Source organism: Nerophis lumbriciformis, linkage group LG22 (assembly GCF_033978685.3).
Source record: "Nerophis lumbriciformis linkage group LG22, RoL_Nlum_v2.1, whole genome shotgun sequence".
Lineage (NCBI taxonomy): Eukaryota > Metazoa > Chordata > Actinopteri > Syngnathiformes > Syngnathidae > Nerophis > Nerophis lumbriciformis.
Genome location: NC_084569.2, coordinates 6,802,459 through 6,824,008, shown reverse-complemented (window position 1 = coordinate 6,824,008; position 21,550 = coordinate 6,802,459). Strand labels below are relative to the sequence as shown.

The 21,550-nt window shown below is 42.6% G+C and overlaps 1 protein-coding gene across 1 annotated transcript in view; it reads right to left on the bottom strand.

Moving 5' to 3' along the window:
• The window catches only part of LOC133615620 (uncharacterized), a 48,336-nt gene that overhangs the window by 23,506 nt on the left and 3,280 nt on the right, over positions 1–21,550 (bottom strand). The window contains exons 2-7 of the mRNA XM_061974354.2: positions 20,031–20,972; positions 14,130–14,309; positions 11,879–12,128; positions 7,618–7,811; positions 992–1,171; positions 644–926 (exon numbers count right to left, since the gene is read on the bottom strand). Of these exons, the coding sequence (XP_061830338.1) occupies positions 644–926; positions 992–1,171; positions 7,618–7,811; positions 11,879–12,128; positions 14,130–14,309; positions 20,031–20,933 (1,990 nt within the window). The 5' untranslated portion in view covers positions 20,934–20,972. The remainder of the gene's footprint in view (positions 1–643; positions 927–991; positions 1,172–7,617; positions 7,812–11,878; positions 12,129–14,129; positions 14,310–20,030; positions 20,973–21,550) is intronic.

Sequence of the window (21,550 nt, the reverse complement as noted above, 5' to 3'; positions counted from 1 at the left end):
TCTCCCGAAATGTGTTTGTCATTCTTGTTTGGTGTGGGTTCACAGTGTGGCGCATTATTAGTAAGAGTGCCACCGTCAGTGTAACCTGTGTGGTTGTTGACCAAGTATGCCTTGCTGTTATTTAATTTAGCAAGTAAAAGCCCCTTACATCGTGTGGCTCGGCCGGTACGCTGGTTATAGTGGGTGCTAAATGCTGTACCATCACGGCAGGTTCGAGAGAATAATTGCCCTGGAATTCGCAGTCTGGAAAAATCGGGAGGGTTGACAAGTATGAAGCTGTCATGCGCCATTCATATAAAACCCGCGGGCCGCACTAACATTCAATTTTCATATTAAGGTGGGGTCCGGGTGTCTGAGACCCTTGGTTAATACATAGCACAAAGCAAAAAAAAAACTTTGTATGCAGTGTTATTTCATTTTCAATCTCAAAAGATTTTAGTGGCTCCCATTGTTTTCTTTAATTTGTGAAACTGGTCAAAATGGCTCTTTGACTGGTAAAAGTTGCCGACCCCTGTATCAGGCCTTTTTGCTTTAATGGTATGAATGCTTTATGGCAGGCAATACATAAGACATGCAGTGTAGTACAACATCAATTATTGTATTGTTACACAATTATAGGCGTACATAATTGGGCTGTACTTACTATGCATTTCCTCCACATTTTCACATCTTTCGGCTTTCATCGCGGAAGCAGATTGGAAGTGCTGGAACCACTCCTCTTTCTCCCGCCCCGTGTTGGCAAACAGGTAGAGATTGACAGGAAGTGTGTTCTGCACGGGTTCAATATTTCTCTTGATCCCTTCTTCCACCTCCTGTCCTTCCGTCACCGTCTCTTTCCCCGTTTTCCCTTCTGCAGGAGTGATGCGGATGGGGTACTTTTTGTTCCAGACCTTCTTCTGAGCCAAATCTGTAGGTTCAAGTGTGACCTGTAGTGGACGTCAACATGGATGACATGACAGGCAACTTTTCATTGAAGAGCAGGACAACTTACCTCACAGTTGGCCAGCTGGTAAGTATGGGAATGTAAGAGTTTGCTCTCATGGGGTATCCCATCAGATGTTTGTGGGTATGACAAGCACAGCTCGCTGCTGTCCAGCCTGGCATGTACGTGTTGGGCATCAGACGACTGGAACGTCTCAGAGTTGTAGTCGTAGGTTACTTTCATCCAGCCCTGGGAGGAGACATGAGACTTGGATTATTACTGTATTAACCCGAACAGAACACTTTTTCATTGTCTGGTTTTAAATCAAAGCTCACAGTTGTGTGAGAGTGACAGGAAGAAAAGCTCAGACTTGGTTCCAGTTAAATGTGTTTTGTTGTTTTTGTAGTGGTTAACTTATAGCTCTTTAAGAAGGGGAACCGGAGGGTGTGTTCCAACTATTGTGGGATCACACTCCTCAGCCTTCCCGGTAAGGTCTATTCAGGTGTACTGGAGAGGAGGTTACGCCGGATAGTCGAACCTCGGATTCAGGAGGAACAGTGTGGTTTTCGTCCTGGTCGTGGAACTGTGGACCAGCTCTATACTCTCGGCAGGGTCCTTGAGGGTGCATGGGAGTTTGCCCAACTAGTCTACATGTGCTTTGTGGACTTGGAGAAGGCATTCGACCGTGTACCCTGGGAAGTCCTGTGGGGAGTGCTCAGAGAGTATGGGGTAACGGACTGTCTTATTGTGGCAGTTCGCTCCCTGTATGATCAGTGTCAGAGCTTGGTCCGCATTGCCGGCAGTAAGTCGGACACGTTTCCGGTGAGGGATGGACTCCGCCAAGGCTGCCCTTTGTCACCCATTCTGTTCATAACCTTTATGGACAGAATTTCTAGGCGCAGTCAGGGCGTTGAGGGGATCTGGTTTGGTGGCTGCAGGATTAGGTCACTGCTATTTGCAGATGATGTGGTCCTGATGGCTTCCTCCGGCCAAGATCTTCAGCTCTCACTGGATCGGTTCGCAGCCGAGTGTGAAGCGACTGGGATGGGAATCAGCACCTCCAAGTCCGAGTCCATGGTTCTCTCCCGGAAAAGGTTGGAGTGCCATCTCCGGGTTGGGGAGGAGATCTTGCCCCAAGTGGAGGAGTTCAAGTACCTCGGAGTCTTGTTCACGAGTGGGGGAAGAGTGGATCGTGAGATCGACCGGCAGATCGGTGCGGCGTCTTCAGTAATGCGGACGCTGTATCGATCCGTTGTGGTGAAGAAGGAGCTGAGCCGGAAGGCAAAGCTCTCGATTTACCGGTCGATCTACGTTCCCATCCTCACCTATGGTCATGAGCTTTGGGTCATGACCGAAAGGACAAGATCACGGGTACAAGCGGCCGAAATGGGTTTCCTCCGCCGAGTGGCGGGGCTCTCCCTTAGAGATAGGGTGAGAAGCTCTGTCATTCGGGGGGAGCTCAAAGTAAAGCCGCTGCTCCTCCACATCGAGAGGAGCCAGATGAGGTGGTTCAGGCATCTGGTCAGGATGCCACCCGAACGCCTCCCTAGGAAGGTGTTTCGGGCACGTCCGACCGGTAGGAGGCCACGGGGAAGACCCAGGACACGCTGGGAAGACTATCTCTCCCGGCTGGCCTGGGAACGCCTCGGGATCCCCCGGGAGGAGCTGGACGAAGTGGCTGGGGAGAGGGAAGTCTGGGCTTCCCTGCTTAAGCTGCTGCCCCCGCGACCCGACCTCGGATAAGCGGAAGAAGATGGATGGATGGATGGGACTTATAGCTAATGTTTTACTTTTGTATGACAGTTAATGTTAATTTCCTTCTAAAGCAGGGGTGTTAAAACTCATTTTAGATCGGGGGACTATAAAAATGCCTCAAAACAGCAGCTTGGAATTTGGGACATGCTCTCCCTGAGAGAGCATGAGGAGGTTGAGGTGGGCGGGGGTTGAGGTGGGTAGGGAGTAGCGGGGGGTGTATATTGTAGCGTCCCGGAAGAGTTAGTGCTGCAAAGGGGTTCTGGGTATTTGTTCTGTTGTGTTTATGTTGTGTTACGGTGCGGATGTGTTTGTGATTTTGTTTGGTGTGGGTTCACAGTGTGGCGCATATTTGTAACAGTGTTAAACTTGTTTATACGGCCACCCTCAGTGTGTGTCATGTCTGTGTGATCAGGTTTTATTTTTGGACTTTTTGTGCACTTTTGTTTTGTTTTGTCACCATAGTTACCCATTAGTTTCACCTGTCATGTCACGCACCTGTTTTGAGTCACGCACCTGTTGTTAATCATGTCCATAGTATTTAAGTTCATTCATTTTCTGTTGTTCGTCCTGACGACCTCACACCACATTTATGCTCTGTCCATTGTTTCATGTCCATGTTCACGCTGCTCCTTTTTTGTCCATGCCAAGTAAGTTTTCTTTATTCAAGCCAGAGTTTGCAAGTTTTGTTTAATTGTTCATAGTTTATTCTCCGCCACTGTGCGCGCCTTTTGTTTGATCCTTTTTTTTGTATTTATAGTTAATAAATAAATCATGTACCTTAATTCCCGTCTCGCCCGTGCCAACTTTCCGTTGCATCCTGGAAAAGTGCACACACCCCGGACCAAGTCATGACAGTGTGACCTGTATGGCTGTTGACCAAGTATGCGTGGCATTCACTTGTGTGTGTGAAAGGCCGTAGATATTATGATTGGGCCGGCACACAAAGGCAGTGCCTTTAAGGTTTATTGGCGGTCTGTACTTATCCCTACGTCTGTGTACACAGCGGCATTTTAAAAAGTCATACACTTTTTGAAACCGATACCTTCCTGTATTACATTTTAAAGCATTTATCGGCCGATAATATCGGCAGTCCGATATCGGACATCTCTATACATCATAAATGCATGACTGAGTCTATCCATCCATCCATTTTCCTACCGCTTATTCCCTTTGGGGTCGCGGGGGCGCTGGAGCTTATCTCAGCTACAATCGGGCGGAAGGCGGCGTACACCCTGGACAAGTCGCCACCTCATCGCAGGGCTGACTGAGTCTAATATGCCCATAAAAAGTAGCAGGAGCATGACAACATGAATCTCCAAGGTAAAAGCTCTGCAATACAGGTAAACATGAATATGCAGTAAATGAGTATCTCCATGGTGAAAGCACAGGTAAAATTCACTTTTATATAAGGTGGTCTTCAGCAGTTATCAATTGTTTTAGATCTTACAGCTCAAAAAATGGGAGTAAAACCAAAGTTTTGTTGGTGTAGCTCAAACCTGGGCATTCTGCGGCCCGCGGGCCACATCCGGCCCTTTGTGCGTCCCTGTCCGGCCCGCGTGAGGCCAATCATAAATTACAAAATAAATTTAAAAAAGTATCTATGTCGAGTGTGCAATACAACGGTGCTGCTTTTGTTTTGAAAAGCGTTATTTGTATTACTTTCGTGTGGACGTAAGCGCGTGCGTGATTGTGAGTTGAACAGTGGCAATCACAAATTACAAAATAAAGTTCAAAAAACATCTATGTCGTCCGTGCAATACAACTGTGCTGCTTTTATTTTGAAAAGTGTTATTTATGGGCGTAACCTGTGAGTGAAGTGATGCCCCGTTACCACCGAGACGCTAAAAAAAGAAAAGTTGATGACAAATGGCGTGTTTCCAACAAGACATGGACTGCCAAGTATTTCTTTACAGAAATTAAAGGTAAAGCCGTGTGCTTAATTTGTGGTACACAGGTTGCTGTGTTTAGAGAATATAATTTGAATCGCCACTACACGACGAGGCACGAGGAAAAATACCGGAATCAGTCTGATGAAGAGCGCGCAAAGGAGGCTGATGCGTTGATGGTAAAACTGCAAACCCAACAAGAACTTTTTGCCATATTTCACACCCCCATAATGCAGCAATCAGGACAAGTTTCGTCATTTCTCACAAAATCGCCAGAAAGAGTAAGGCGTTTTCTGACGGAGAGTTTATTAAGGTGTGCTTATTAGACTCTGTTGCGCTGATATGCCCGGAAATTTGGAGCTTCAGCTTTGGATGAGAACTGTGATGTACGTGACACCGCCCAGCTGCTCATCTTCTTACGTGGGATAACTGCAGACTTTCAAATCACGGAAGAGCTGGCAGCCATGCAGTCAATTAAAAGGGACAACCACAGGTAATGACTTGTGTTGCACCTTTCCTGCGCAGGGGAGACTCCTCCAGGGCCTATATCGGGGGCAACACCCTTCACTCTACCCGGCAGTGGGTCTTCGCAGCTCCAACTCCAGGGTGAATGATGAGTCCGGCGATTAGTTGCAACTCTTAACTTTATTAATGTCTGCACACAGCCAATCCACCAAAACAACTACCGTATTTTCCGCACTATAAGGCGCACCTAAAAACCACAAATTTTCTCAAAAGCTGACAGTGCGCCTTATAACCCGGTGCGCTTTATATATGGATTAATATTAAGATTCATTTTCATAAAGTTTCGGTCTCGCAACTACGGTAAACAGCCGCCATCTTTTTTCCCCGTAGAAGAGGAAGTGCTTCTTCTTCTACGCAAGCAACCGCCAAGGTAAGCACCCGCCCCCATAGAACAGGAAGCGCTTCTTCTTCTACTGTAAGCAACCACCCGCCCGCGTAGAAGAAGAAGAAGCGCGCGGATATTACCGTACGTTTCATTTCCTTTGTGTGTTTACATCTGTAAAGACCACAAAATGGCTCCTACTAAGCGACAGGGATCCGGTTCATGAAAAGACGCAATCTCTCCATCCGCACACGGATTACTATTTCACAGCAACTGCCTAAAGACTTTCAAGAAAAGCTGGCTACTTTCCGTGCATATTGTAAAAACAAGATAGCTGAAAAAAAGATCCGGCCAGAGAACATTATCAACATGGACGAGGTTCCACTGACTTTTGATATTCCTGTGAACCGCACTGTGGATACAACGGGAGCACGTACGGTGAATATTCGCACCACAGGGAATGAGAAGTCATCCTTCACTGTGGTTCTAGCTTGCCATGCTAATGGCCAGAAACTTCCACCCATGGTGATATTCAAAAGGAAGACCTTGCCAAAAGAGACCTTTCCAGCCGGCGTCATCATAAAAGCTAACTCGAAGGGATGGATGGATGAAGAAAAGATGAGCGAGTGGTTAAGGTAAGTTTACGCGAAGAGGCCGGGTGGCTTTTTTCACGCAGCTCCGTCCATGTTGATATACGACTCCGTGCGCGCCCACATCACGCTGGTTTTTAATATATTATTAAAGTTTGACTGACCTATCTGACTGTTTTTTTGACATTCCTTTAGCGCAGTTAGATGCGGCTTATAACACGAGGCGGCTTATAGGTGGACAAAGTTTTGAAATATGCCGTTCATTGAAGGCGCGGCTTATAACCCAGGGCGCCTTATGGTGCGGAAAATACGGTAGTCCCCGCCCGCACTCACGCTACCGCTCCCTCTCCTCTCTCTCGCCCACACACTCACCGACGTCACTCACCTCCCATGCTGTCACCTGTTAAAGGGCCACACACACACACATACGCTACTCTCATAACACTTGTTCACATAGGTAAATGCGTGTTTGGACATGTTAGGACTGAAATGGGACAAGCTGGCAGGTGTGACAACAGATGGTTGTCCAAATCTGACGGGGGAAAAATGTCTTAAAGAGGATGCAGGATAAACTTTAAATTAACCCTGTGCAGAAATGGACATTTTTGCATTGTATTATACATCAGGAAGTGTAGTGTGTCGGAGGCAGATATTTACATATATCCGAATTTAAGTTGTACTTCTTCCATTTCTTTGTCATATTTGAAAACAGCTCGTGTTTTCCATTTCTTCTCTTGATGCTCTGTCAGCAAGTAAACTGTGTGTGTTAACCTTGAGTTCTTTGGAATGTATTATGGCTAGGGAGACGTTGTGCTTGTATTATGGCTAGGGAGGGGGAAGGAAAGAGGGGTTTTTGGAGTTGGGAAGACAGACCATTTTGGGAGGCGCAATAGAATGTTCTAGGGTTAGACTGGTCTCAAAATGTATATTGGCAAAGCTTTGAAAATATACAACAAAATACCTATTCTGTCTCTGGTGGTTTTTCAACTCAGCTTTAAGTGTCGTAAAGAGCTTGGGAGCGAATTGTGACTTGAATTCCCTGGGAGGAACAACTGGTCCAAAACGCAACAAGTGTAAGACTCAGTGGCCTAGTGGTTAGAGTGTCCGTCCTGAGATCGGTAGGTTGGGAGTTCAAATCCCGGCCGAGTCATACCAAAGACTTTAAAAATGGGACCCATTACCTCCCTGCTTGGCACTCAGCATCAAGGGTTGGAATTGGGGGTTAAATCACCAAAATGATTCCCGGGCGCAGCCACCGCTGCTGCCCACTGCTCCCCTCACCTCCCAGGGGGTGATCAAGGGTGATGGGTCAAATGCAGAGAATAATTTCGCCACACCTAGTGTGTGTGTGACAATCATTGGTACTTTAACTTAACTTTAACAATAAAATTAAAACCATCAAAAGCAATCTGCTTTTGGTATAAAGTTAAGTTAGGTTAAATGAAAGTAATATTATTATTAATTATTATTATTATTATTATTATTTATCTTATCTTAATTGAAATATTGTCGGTGTGGCCCTCCAGCAGTGCTCGGGTTGCTCATGCGGCCCCCGGTAAAAAATTAATTGCCCACCCCTGGTGTAGCTGCATGAGTATTGCATGATTGCACACAGACCTTTTGGTCAGCCGTCGGGTTTCCTTTGCCGCCAAGGCCGGGGTCGGGTGCAGGATTAGAACCCTCTCCGACAAGCTGCGTCATGTAAGCTCTGTAGTCCAGCTGCTTTCTCGTCGCAGATTTTAGCGGCACCGGAAGTTTCTGAAGCTCCTCAGGGCTTTCTTTACCAGCATCCCCTTGTGACGTGTCTGAAACTAACAGATAGAATGATGCATCTGTGAATAGACGGAGCTAGCAGTGACGTGCGGTGAGGTTGATGGCTGGTGAGGCACTGACTTCATCACAGTCAGATTGACAAACATATGAACCCTAAAGAGTATCTTATTCACCATTTGATTGGCAGCAGTTAACGGGTTATGTTTAAAAGCTCATACCAGCATTCTTCCCTGCTTGGCACTCAGCATCAAGGGTTGGAATTGGGGGTTATTAAATCACTAAAAATGATTCCCGGGCGCGGCGCCGCTGCTGCCCACTGCTCCCCTCACCACCCAGGGGGTGAACAAGGGGATGGGTCAAATGCAGACGACAAATTTCACCACACTTAGTGTGTGTGTGACAATCATTGGTACTTTAACTTAACTTTAACTTTACACATACAAACTGTAGCACACAAAAAAGCACATGTAATAAAAAAAACAACATTATTATGGTCTTACCTTTACTTATAAATGAAGTCCACAACTAAAGCCCTCATTTAAACTTTCCACGTGCAAGATTGAATCTATTTAAAAAAGTGTAACCGAGGGTTTATAAATGTCGCCTATACTGTATGAAACTACAAAATAACAAACACGGAGGCTCCAGTTTACACGAGGACCACTTTATTTACCTTCTTTCAAAAACCTCCGCAACGTGACATCCCTTCCGCTCTTAGCGCCTTCAAAATAAGAGCTCAAGGCATATACTGTATAACAGCGCATAACAGTAAATTAATATCACAAAGAGAAAAAAGCCCATGAAAATAGGTTACAAAAGTTATTTAATAAGAAGCCAAAAAGTGCAAAAACAATGTTCGTGTTGGAGGAGTTGTGAATTAGATACACCTGCAGTCTGCAGGTGTACCTAATGTTGTGTCCCTGCAGTCATTCACAACTCCTCCAACACCAACATTATTGTTTTTGCACTTTTTGGCTTCATATGAAATAACTTTTTTAAATAGATTCAATCTTGCACGTGGAAAGTTTAAGTGTGGGCTTTAGTTGATATAACAATTCTACGGCGGGGGTGCAGGAGGCGGGGCTACTGGAGCCTCAGCCAGTGCGTCTTTTGCAGCCGTTTTATGATCGCTCAGCACAAGAAATACGTTACACACATACAGTTGTTGACAAAATACACTGTACATTATATACCTCAGCTAACTAAACTATGGAAATGTATAATATAGTTCATATAGCAATACGGTCTCACTGCACAGCAGGCCAGCCGTTAGCCGAGTCCGGAATCCATGTTGAGGCACTGAGTGACGTGCCTCAACTGGCTGCTGATCACCGCACCGTCTCTTCTCAGTATTTGAACGGCAAATGTGAAAATTCAGCGATTTTGAATAAAAATAATCTAAAACTGGTGAAGTTAAATGGAAAATAACTTTATAGTATAATCACTGGATACATATAACATTTTAATTAATTTTTTTTCTTTTTACATTTTTTTTTCTTTCCATGATGGCAGGTGAGGCCCCGCCTCACCTGCCTCTAGTGACTGCACGTCACTGGGAGCTAGCAAATATAACACTTAACTAAGGTCTTGCTCTTAATAACTTTTTTATTGATCCAAATGGATACTACAAGTCCCAGAATACATTGCCTTGTCAAGTAGTTGTCCCAATCTACTATACTAGATTGGGACAACTAGTATAGTAGTTGTCCCAATCTAGGGTCAACATTTGGGACTTAGCTCATTTAAATCAAAGTTGAAATGGCCAATAGGAAACATCATGACTAGTAGAATGCATAGGCGCGGATCCCATGGATGCTTCGGCCCCTGAAGCACCCACATGGGATTAACGACAACTTCCAATCTTTAAAAATATATATTTTTTAAATCAATCTTGATGTTAATTTTGTGGCGAGTTTGGTCCGTTTTACACCAAAATAGTTCCAAATCATATAGTCTCTAATTACCAAAGTCTAACCAAGATTTAATTGCGGCCAATGATGAACTGACGCAATCATCTTGACTTCAATCACTCTTCAAGGGCCTACTTACTCAACAGCCATACATGTCACACTAAGGGTAGCAGTATGAACAATGCCAACACTGTCATAAATCTGTGCCATATAGTAAAACCACACTAAACAACGACGACAAACACATTTTGGAAGAATATTTGCACCGAAACAATACAGAACAAATTCCCAGAATTCCCTGCAGTACCAACTCTAATGAATGGCATACTTATTTAACAGCCATACATGTCACAATAAGGGTGGCCGTATGAACAATGCCAACACTGTCATAAACATGTGCCATATAGTGAAACCACACTAAACAACAAGGACATTTTGGTAGAATATTTGCACCGCAACACAACATAAACAATACAGAACAAATTCCCAGAATTCCCTGCAGTACCAACTCTAATGAAGGGCATACTTACTCAACAGCCATACATGTCACACTAAGGGTAGCAGTATGAACAATGCCAACACTGTCATAAACCTGTGCCATACAGTAAAACCACACTAAACGACGACGACAAACACATTTTGGAAGAATATTTGCACCGAAACAATACAGAACAAATTCCCAGAATTCCCTGCAGTACCAACTCTAATGAAGGGCATACTTACTCAACAGCCATACATGTCACAATAAGGGTGGCCGTATGAACAATGCCAACACTGTCATAAACATGTGCCATATAGTGAAACCACACTAAACAACAAGGACATTTTGGTAGAATATTTGCACCGCAACACAACATAAACAATACAGAACAAATTCCCAGAATTCCCTGCAGTACCAACTCTAATGAAGGGCATACTTACTCAACAGCCATACATGTCACAATAAGGGTGGCCGTATGAACAATGCCAACACTGTCATAAACATGTCCCATATAGTGAAACCACACTAAACAACAACGACATTTTGGTAGAATATTTGCACCGCAACACAACATAAACAATACAGAACAATTCCCAGAATTCCCTGCAGTACCAACTCTAATGAAGGGCACACTTACTCAACAGCCATACATGTCACAATAAGGGTGGCCGTATGAACAATGCCAACACTGTCATAAACATGTGCCATATAGTGAAACCACACTAAACAACGACATTTTGGTAGAATATTTGCACCGCAACACAACATAAACAATACAGAACAAATTCCCAGAATCCCCTGCAGTACCAACTCTTCCGGGACGCTACAATATTGGCGGATCTACAGCTAAAATCCACTGTAATTAGATACCAATTACAATAGCGTATCGAGTCGATACTACTATTATTACATCGATATTTTTTACCATCACAAAATCTTCTTTCGTTTAAAAAAAATGTATATTATGTTTATAAACTCAGCAAATATGTCCCTGGACATATGTATGATCCTGTAACTACTTGGTATCGGATTGATACCTAAATGTGTGGTATCATCCAAAACTAATGTAAAGTATCAAAGAAGAGAAGAATAAGTGATTATTTACATTTTAACAGAAGTGTAGATAGAACATGTTAAAATAGAAAGTAAGCAGATATTAACAGTGAATGAACAAGTAGATTAATAATACATTTTTACAGTTTGTCCCTCATAATGTAGACAAAATAATAGGTAGATAAATGACACAATATGTTACTAAATACATCAGCAGACTAAATTAGGAGCCTTTGTTTGTTTACTTACTACTAAAAGACAAGTTGTCTAGTATGTTCACCATTTTATTTAAGGACTAAATTACAATAATAAACATGTTTAATGTACCCTAAGATTTAAAAAAAAAAAAAAAAAAAGCCAATAATGACATTTTTGTGGTCCCCTTTATTTGGAAAAGTACCGAAATACTTTTGGTACTGGTACCAAAATATTGGTATCGGGACAACCCTATTTAATGCGACCTATGGTAGATTGTACATATAATTGCTGGCAGTTTTGTTTAGCGTAGCTCCTAACAGAAAGTATATAAAAAAAGGGGTCCTCAATTGCATTTGTTCAAGCGCCTAACTTATTCTCAGCAGACAACAAAACCCAGATTTGGGGTTCGGGAAAAATATTCCCCACTTATGGGCCTATACCTAATAAAGAGGCCTATACTTACTCTTGCTGTCCTCTCCATCTTTCATTGTGGAAGCAGATTGGAAGTACTGGAACCACTCCTCTTTCTCCCGCCCCGTGTTGGCAAACAGATAGAGATTGACAGGAAGCGGGTTTCTCTTTGCCCCTTCTTCCACCTCCTGTCCTGCCGTCACACTCTCCTCCTCGGTCTTTCCTTCTGCCACGGTTATGCGGATGGGGTACTTTTTGTTCCAGAACCTTTTTCGAGCCAAACCTGCTGGTTCAAGGGTGACCTGATGGTGGAAGTCAACATGAATTGCATGACAGGCATCTTTTTCTTAATAGGTCCAAGTGGAGGGTTAAATGGGACAAACTTAAATAAACAAATGTTTAAATGAGATTATGTTTATATATATGAATACACAAATACATATACATATATAAATATACATATATACTTATAGATACTAGAGATGCGCGGTTTGCGGGCACAACCGCGGAGTCCGCGGATTATCCGCGGATCGGGCGGATGAAATTTAAAAAAATTAGATTTTATCTGCGGGTCGGGTCGGGTCGGGCGGTTGAAATAAAAAAATAATTAGATTTTAAATAGATTCAGGCGGGTGGCAGTTAAACCAATTCGGAAATATATATACATAGTTAAATGTTGTTACCCACATACGAAAAATGAGCAGGCACCTGCTGCATATGCCACAACAGAAGAAAAAAAAAAGAAAAGAGATGGACACTTTTACGGAGCGGAGAAGGCCCCCGACGCCTCGCCGGGGTCCGGGACCGAGGCCCCTTCCCCCGAGAGGGCCCCACCGGGAGCCGTAGCTGAGGCGATCCGCGAGAAGGGCCCGACGCACGTCCAGGGTCACCACCGCGCCCACCGCACCGACACCCCGCCTCGTCCGCCTTCGCCGCGGCCGGCGTCACGCGCAGCAGGTGAGCAGCTTACCTGCCCGCCACCCCCGTGGCCGGGGGCTCGTAACAGGGGTCACTCCGCGCGCCCCGCCCGCGCAGCTTACCTGCCCGCCACCCCTGTTGCCGGGGGCACGTAACAGGGGTCACTCCGCGCGCAGTGCGCTCACGAAAGGGGTGGGGCTCACCCTGGTTGATATAGACAGCAGGACGGTGGCCATGGAAGTTGGAACCCGCTAAGGAGTGTGTAACAACCCACCTGCCGAATCAACTAGCCCTGAAGATGGATGGCGCTGGAGCGTCGGGCCCATATACCCGGCCGTCGCCGGCAGCGAGACGCGCTTGGAGGTGCGCTCAGCGCGGCTCCCATATGATTGCGCACTGGTGTGCGTCTGGGTCGTGACAGCGTGGCACGCGAATGTCTGTGCTGCATTGGATCAGTCTCCTTTCTTTAACAGGCAAAAGCTTTATAACCTCACTAATGCCTTGCATCGTCTATATTAGATATATAATAACGGGCGGGTGCGGTTCTGATCAAATGTTACATCGGGTGGATGGCGGATGGTTGACGACTTTCTGATGCGGTTGCGGATGAAATAATTGCCTATCCGCGCATCTCTAGTATGTATGTATGTATGTGTATATATATATATATATATATATATACATATACATACATATATATACACACACATACATATACCGGTACACACATATATATATATATATATATACACACATATATATTATATATACACACATCTATATATATACACACCTATATACAGTATATACACATCTATATGTATATATATATATATATATATATATATATATATATATATATATATATATATATATATATATATATATATATATATATATATATATATATATATATATATACTACATTTAAAACACATATTTAATTTCAATTATAATGACAGATTTAATCAAAGGTTTATTTAATGTTGTCCCAATTGACCTTCCACACTACACTGCTTTAAAATTAAAATGTAATGTAATCCATGACTTGTGTAACACATGCATAAGCTTCGTGTGTCGTTAACTTACGATAACCATTTAGCCAAGTTTAACAACCACCGTTAGCTATAATTGTCTGTATTACCTATCGTAACAACATGTCCGCAAAGTGTTGGTTGCTTCTTTTGGACCTGCTTTTTGTGTAAGTGCACGTGTGGGCGAGACAGCTGTGACTGACAACTTAAAAGCTGAACACCAGACATTTTAATTTAGTAATTATTGTGAAAAAAAATGTATATCTTCTGTTAATACCGTATCAGCTTGTGTGTTATATTTTTTGTGTTTATAAAATGTAACCAAACATGTTTAAGAGTGGAGAAACATACCTTACAGTTGGCCAGTTGGTAAGTGTGTGAATGCAGGATTTCCCTCTCATTAGGCACCCCCAAAAAGGTTTTTGAGTAAGACACGTGCAGCTCGCTGCTTTCCAGCTTCACATAGACGGGATGTGCGTCAGTCGGCTGGAACATCTCTGGGTTATAGTCGTGTGTTATATTCATCCAGCCCTGGCAGGAGAAAATAAGACTTTTAAGTGTTATTGTAATGACCCGATTATGTGACAAGCCTCATTTTTAAAATCTAATCTTCGTGGAAATGTTGTTTGCTCATCATTAACCAAACATTAGCCCCAACTGCACCTTTTTTTTTACAACTTTAAGACACTTTTCTTTCAGGTCCTTTTGTGTGACGACAGGAAGAAAAACTGACTTGTGTGCGAGAAAAGTCGTTTGGCACCACCTGCTGTGTACACCAAAATCATGTTCATAATTAAAGATAAAAGTAATTTAAAGATAAGAGTATTATTTAATTTTTTCCCCCCTAAATATTTGTCCTATCTGTCCGGTGGCCATGGATGAAGTGCTGGCTGTCCAGAGTCAGGACCCGGGGTGGACCACTCGCCTGTGCATCAGTTGGGGACATCTCTGCGCTGCTGATCCGTCTCTACTCGAGATGGTCTCCTGCTGGCCCCACTATGGACTGGACTCTCACTATTATGTTAGATCCACTACGGACTGGACTCTCACTATTATATTGTACCACTATGGACTGGACTCTCACTATTATGTTAGATCCACTATGGACTGGACTCTCACACTATTATGTTAGATCTACTATGGACTGGACTCTCACACTATTATGTTAGATCCACTATGGACTGGACTCTCACTATTATGTTAGATCCACTATGGACTGGACTCTTCACTATTATGTTAGATCCACTATGGACTGGACTCTCACTATTATGTTAGATCCACTACGGACTGGACTCTCACTATTATATTGTACCACTATGGACTGGACTCTCACTATTATGTTAGATCCACTATGGACTGGACTCTCACACTATTATGTTAGATCTACTATGGACTGGACTCTCACACTATTATGTTAGATCCACTATGGACTGGACTCTCACTATTATGTTATATCCACTATGGACTGGACTCTCACTATTATATTGTACCACTATGGACTGGACTCTCACTATTATGTTAGATCCACTATGGACTGGACTCTCACTATTATGTTATATCCACTATGGACTGGACTCTCACTATTATGTTGTACCACTATGGACTGGACTCTCACTATTATGTTAGATCCACTATGGACTGGACTCTCACACTATTATGTTAGATCTACTATGGACTGGACTCTCACACTATTATGTTAGATCCACTATGGACTTGACTCTCACTATTATGTTAGATCCACTATGGACTGGACTCTCACTATTATGTTAGATCCACTATGGACTGGACTCTCACACTATTATGTTAGATCTACTATGGACTGGACTCTCACACTATTATGTTAGATCCACTATGGACTTGACTCTCACTATTATGTTAGATCCACTATGGACTGGACTCTCACTATTATGTTAGATCCACTATGGACTGGACTCTCACTGTTATGTTAGATCCTCTATGGACTGGACTCTCACTATTATGTTAGATCCACTATGGACTGGGCTCTCACACTATTATGTTAGATCCACTATGGACTGGACTCTCACTATTATGTTAGATCCACTATGGACTGGACTTTCACACTTATGTTAGATCCACTATGGACTGGACTCTCCCACTATTATGTTAGATCCACTATGGACTGGACTCTCACTATTATGTTAGATCCACTATGGACTGGACTCTCACACTATTATGTTAGATCCACTATGGACTGGACTCTCACTATTATGTTAGATCCACTATGGACTGGACTCTCACTATTATGTTAGATGCACTATGGACTGGACTCTCACTATTATGTTAGATCCACTATGGACTGGACTCTCACTAATATGTTAGATCCACTATGGACTGGACTCTCACTATTATGTTAGATCTACTATGGACTGGACTCTCACTATTATGTTAGATCCACTATGGACTGGACTCTCACTATTATATTGTACCACTATGGACTGGACTCTCACTATTATGTTAGATCCACTATGGACTGGACTCTCACTATTATGTTATATCCACTATGGACTGGACTCTCACTATTATGTTGTACCACTATGGACTGGACTCTCACTATTATGTTAGATCCACTATGGACTGGACTCTCACACTATTATGTTAGATCTACTATGGACTGGACTCTCACACTATTATGTTAGATCCACTATGGACTTGACTCTCACTATTATGTTAGATCCACTATGGACTGGACTCTCACTATTATGTTAGATCCACTATGGACTAGACTCTCACTGTTATGTTAGATCCTCTATGGACTGGACTCTCACTATTATGTTGGATCCACTATGGACTGGGCTCTCACACTATTATGTTAGATCCACTATGGACTGGACTCTCACACTATTATGTTAGATGCACTATGGACTGGACTCTCACTATTATGTTAGATCCACTATGGACTGGACTCTCACTAATATGTTGGATCCACTATGGACTGGACTCTCACTATTATGTTAGATCTACTATGGACTGGACTCTCACTATTATGTTAGATCCACTATGGACTGGACTCTCACTATTATGTTAGATCCACTATGGACTGGACTCTCACTATTATGTTAGATCCACTATGGACTGGACTCTCACTATTATGTTAGATCCACTATGGACTGGACTCTCACACTATTATGTTAGATCCACTATGGACTGGACTCTCACTATTATGTTAGATCCACTATGGACTGGACTCTCACACTATTATGTTAGATCCACTATGGACTGGACTCTCACTATTATTTTAGATCCACTATGGACTGGACTCTCACTATTATGTTAGATCTACTATGGACTGCACTCTCACTATTATGTTAGATCTACTATGGACTGGACTCTCACACTATTATGTTAGATCCACTATGGACTGGACTCTCACACTATTATGTTAGATCCACTATGGACTGGACTCACACTATTATGTTAGATCCACCATGGACTGGACTCTCACACTATTATGTTAGATCCACTATGGACTGGACTCTCACTATTATGTTAGATCCACTATGGACTGGACTCTCATTATTATGTTGGATCCACTATGGACTGGACTTTCACAATATTATGTCAGACCCACTCGACGTCCATTGCATCCGGTCTCCCCTAGAGGGGGTTAGGGGATCACCCACATATGCGGTCCTCTCCAAGGTTTCTCATAGTCATTCACATCGACGTCCCATAGGGGTTGTGAGTTTTTCCTTGCCCTGATGTGGGCGCTGTACTGCGGATGTCGTTGTGGCTTGTGCAGCCCTTTGAGACACTTGTGATTTAGGGCTATATAAATAAACATTGATTGATTGATTGATCTAAAAGTATTCATATTATCTTCATGTCATATTATGCTCCTTCCAATGCTGTTGTTTTTAGTTTACAGTTTGTATCCTATCAGAATTCAGCTAGCTGAATAACAAACACATTAATTGACATTTGTCAATTTGGGACATTTGGGATCATTGCCTAAAACAGGGGTGCTCACACTTTCTGCAGGTGAGCTACTTTTCAATTGATCAAGTCGTGGGGATCTACCTCATTCATATATATCATTTATACTTACTTATTTATGAAATATATGTTTTTGTTAACAAGTTAAAGGTGTTTAATGATAATGCAAGCATGTTCAACACATAGTTAATATTAATAAATTAAAGGTGTTTAATGATAATACAAGAATGTTTAATACATATAGTTAATATTGTTAACAAGTTAAAGGTGTTTAAAGATAATGCAAGCATGTTTAACACATAGTTAATATTAATAAATTAAAGGTGTTTAATGATATAATACATATAGTTAATATTAATAAATTAAAGGTGTTTAATGATAATACAAGAATGTTTAACACATATAGTTAATATTGTTAACAAGTTAAAGGTGTTTAAAGATAATAAAAGAATGTTTAACACATAGTTAATATTGTTAACAAGTTAAAGGTGTTTAAAGATAATACAAGCATGTTTAACACATATCGTTAATATTGTTAACAAGTTAAAGGTGTTTAATGATAATACAAGCATGTTTAACACATATAGTTAATATTGTGATGACTTGCATTGATAGGAATCAGACAGTGGTGCTGATAACGTCCGCATTTTCGAATGGATATTGTTAACAAGTTAAAGGTGTTTAAAGATAATGCAAGCATGTTTAACACATATAGTTAATATTGTTAACAAGTTAAAGGTGTTCAATGATAATACAAGCATTTTTAACACAGTTAATATTAATAAATTAAAGGTGTTTAATGATAATACAAGAATGTTTTTAATACATATAGTTAATATTGTTAACAACTTAAAAGGTGTTTAAAGATAATACAAGAATGTTTAACACATATAGTTAATATTGTTAACAAGTTAAAGGTGTTTAATGATAATACAAGCATGTTTAACACATATAGTTAATATTGTTAACAAGTTAAAGGTGTTTAATGATAATACAAGCATGTTTAACACATATAGTTAATATTGTTAATAAGTTAAAGGTGTTTAAAGATAATACAAGCATGTTTAACACATATGGATTCCTTTCTTTCATGAAGACAAGAATATAAGTTGGTGTATTACCTGATTCTGATGACTTGCATTGATAGGAATCAGACAGTGGTGCTGATAACGTCCGCATTTTCGAATGGAGGAGAAAAAAAGTCCTCCTTTCTGTCCAATACCACATGAAAGTGGTTGGGTTTTGGCATCTTATTTGTCCAGCTTCCGTACTCCTTTGTATACACTTTACAAGAAACACATTGTCGGCAAACTCCGTAGCTTGCTAGCTTGTGCACGCCAGCTTTCTGAGACTCTTATTTTGGTAGCGCAACTGTGCAGTCGGTCTTTGGAGTTTTGACGACAGGTACGGCGCCAGAGTCTGTTGAAATAAAGTGTTTCTCGCCTTCCAGTCGGTAATTTTAATGAGCTGGCAGCAGCCAGCGTCATCTCAGAAGACCAAGATCAAGTGACGAAAGTGACGTCATAGTGAAGATTTATGATCGCTCATTTTTAGGACTATTTTTTTAATGCCTGGCTGGTGATCGACTGACACACCCTCCGCGATCGACCGGTAGCTCGCGATCGACGTAATGAGCACCCCTGGCCTAAAATGTCTAAAATGATGCAGTGCGATGGTAGAAAGTGTATTATAAAAATCAATGCTTGGTTGTCTCCCTCAATATGCAATCTGAATAAGGGAATTCATGCCACATGAAAGTGGTTGGTTTTTGGCATCTTATTTGTCCAGCTTCCGTACTCCTTTGTATACACTTTACAAGAAATACATTGTCGGCAAACTCCGTAGCTTGCTAGCTTGTGCACGCCAGCTTTCTGAGACTCTTATTTTGTTAGCGCAACTGTGCAGTCAGTCTTTGGAGTTTTGACGACAGGTACGGCGCCAGAGTCTGTTGAAATAAAGGGTTTCTCGCCTTCCAGTCGGTAATTTTAATGAGCTGGCAGCAGCCAGCGTCATCTCAGAAGACCAAGATCAAGTGACGAAAGTAACGTCATAGTGAAGATTTATGATCGCTCATTTTTAGGACTATTTTTTTAATGCCTGGCTGGTGATCGACTGACACACCCTCCGCGATCGACCGGTAGCTCGCGATCGACGTAATGAGCACCCCTGGCCTAAAATGTCTAAAATGATGCAGTGCGATCGTAGAAAGTGTATTATAAAAACCAATGCTTGGTTGTCTCCCTCAATATGCAACCTGAATAAGGGAATTCATGCAGAACAAATGTTCAGTATTTTTACCTGAAGGGTTTCTGCATCGGTGTTCTCGTCCAGTGAATACCTTCTTCTGTGCATGCTGTACTGCGACTTCCCCCTGTGAGTGGGCCATGGTGTAGGAAGGAAACACAGCAGCACGAAGATCAAAACGAGCCCAAATGCCACCCCGAAGACCGCAGTCACGTTGGCGGGCATGGGGATCACATAGAAGCCATAGGCCACCAGGCCCATCACGCCGAGCCAGCGGATGGGAGTGGCTAAGCTCGGGGACGAGTCTCCAAGTTGGCGGTGAAAAACTCTGCGTCTTTTCACCGGAGAGCCGTTGGGGAGAATCACCACTTTGATCTTGTCTCCGTAGGTGTGGACCTCCAAGTAGGTGTCTCTGCTGTGGCGCCGGCCATCCAAAAGGGAGCCCTGTTGGCGTCTTCTCAAGTGAGTACCACGCACACCTCCACCACCTCCCAGGCACTTTAGGTCGGCGTTTGCCCTCCCCTCTCCTTGGTGGGATTGTGAGTCTTCCACAACAGAAATGGAGGAACTACCGGAGCTTTCTTCTGCCATCTTGCGCTGATACTCCGTCCAGACACTGAAGTTCTCCTTCCATTGGTCCTCTATGGTGCTTGCAGAAGGGTGTGTTTCCCTGACAGTTTCAGGCGATGGTATTCTTGGCTGCTTCTGTGGATGCAGAACATCTTTGGGGTCTGGCTTAACTGTGCTTGGAGAGCTGCCCTCCTGTGGCATGGGGTCAGCGGAGGAGGAATCAGCCATGTTGGTGGGGGGAACAGCACTAGCGGAGGATGCTGAAGAGTCAAAGGATGACGATTGAGGCAGGGGGAGGCTTTCCGGGGGTTTGTCTTTGGAGAAGACCGCAAAGGGACCCTCCTCGTCAACGTTTAGGATGAGCTTACTCTCTTCCATGTTGGCCATAAACTGGACGGCGCAAGTTGGAAACTGTTGACTTTCACACTGAATAAAGAAAAGCAAAGAATAATTTGTTGTTTAAAACGATTCGGGATTAAAAAAAACGTTCTGTGCTGGACGTTACTAATACACATTGAAATCTGAACTCCAAAAGGTTTTTTTGGACACATTTCTCCAGGGAATAAGCATCAAAGTTTGCACAGAAACGGTCACTTTAGGGGTTAGCAACTGTTGAAATAATGAGGCATCATGCAGCATCGCTCTATATACATTATACATATATATTTGTGTATATATATACATATATATACACACATATACATATATACACACATATATATATACATATACACATATATACACACTAGAGATGCGCGGTTTGCGGACACAACCGCGGAGTCCGCGGATTATCCGCGGTTCGGGCGGTTGAAATAAAAAAAATTAGATTTTATCCGCGGGTCGGGTCGGGCGGTTGAAATAAAAAAAAATTTGATTTTAAATAGATTCAGGCGGGTGGCAGTTAAACCAATTCGGAAATATATATACATAGTTAAATGTTGTTACCCACATACGAAAAACGAGCAGGCACCTGCTGCATATGCCACAACAGAAGAAGAAAAAAA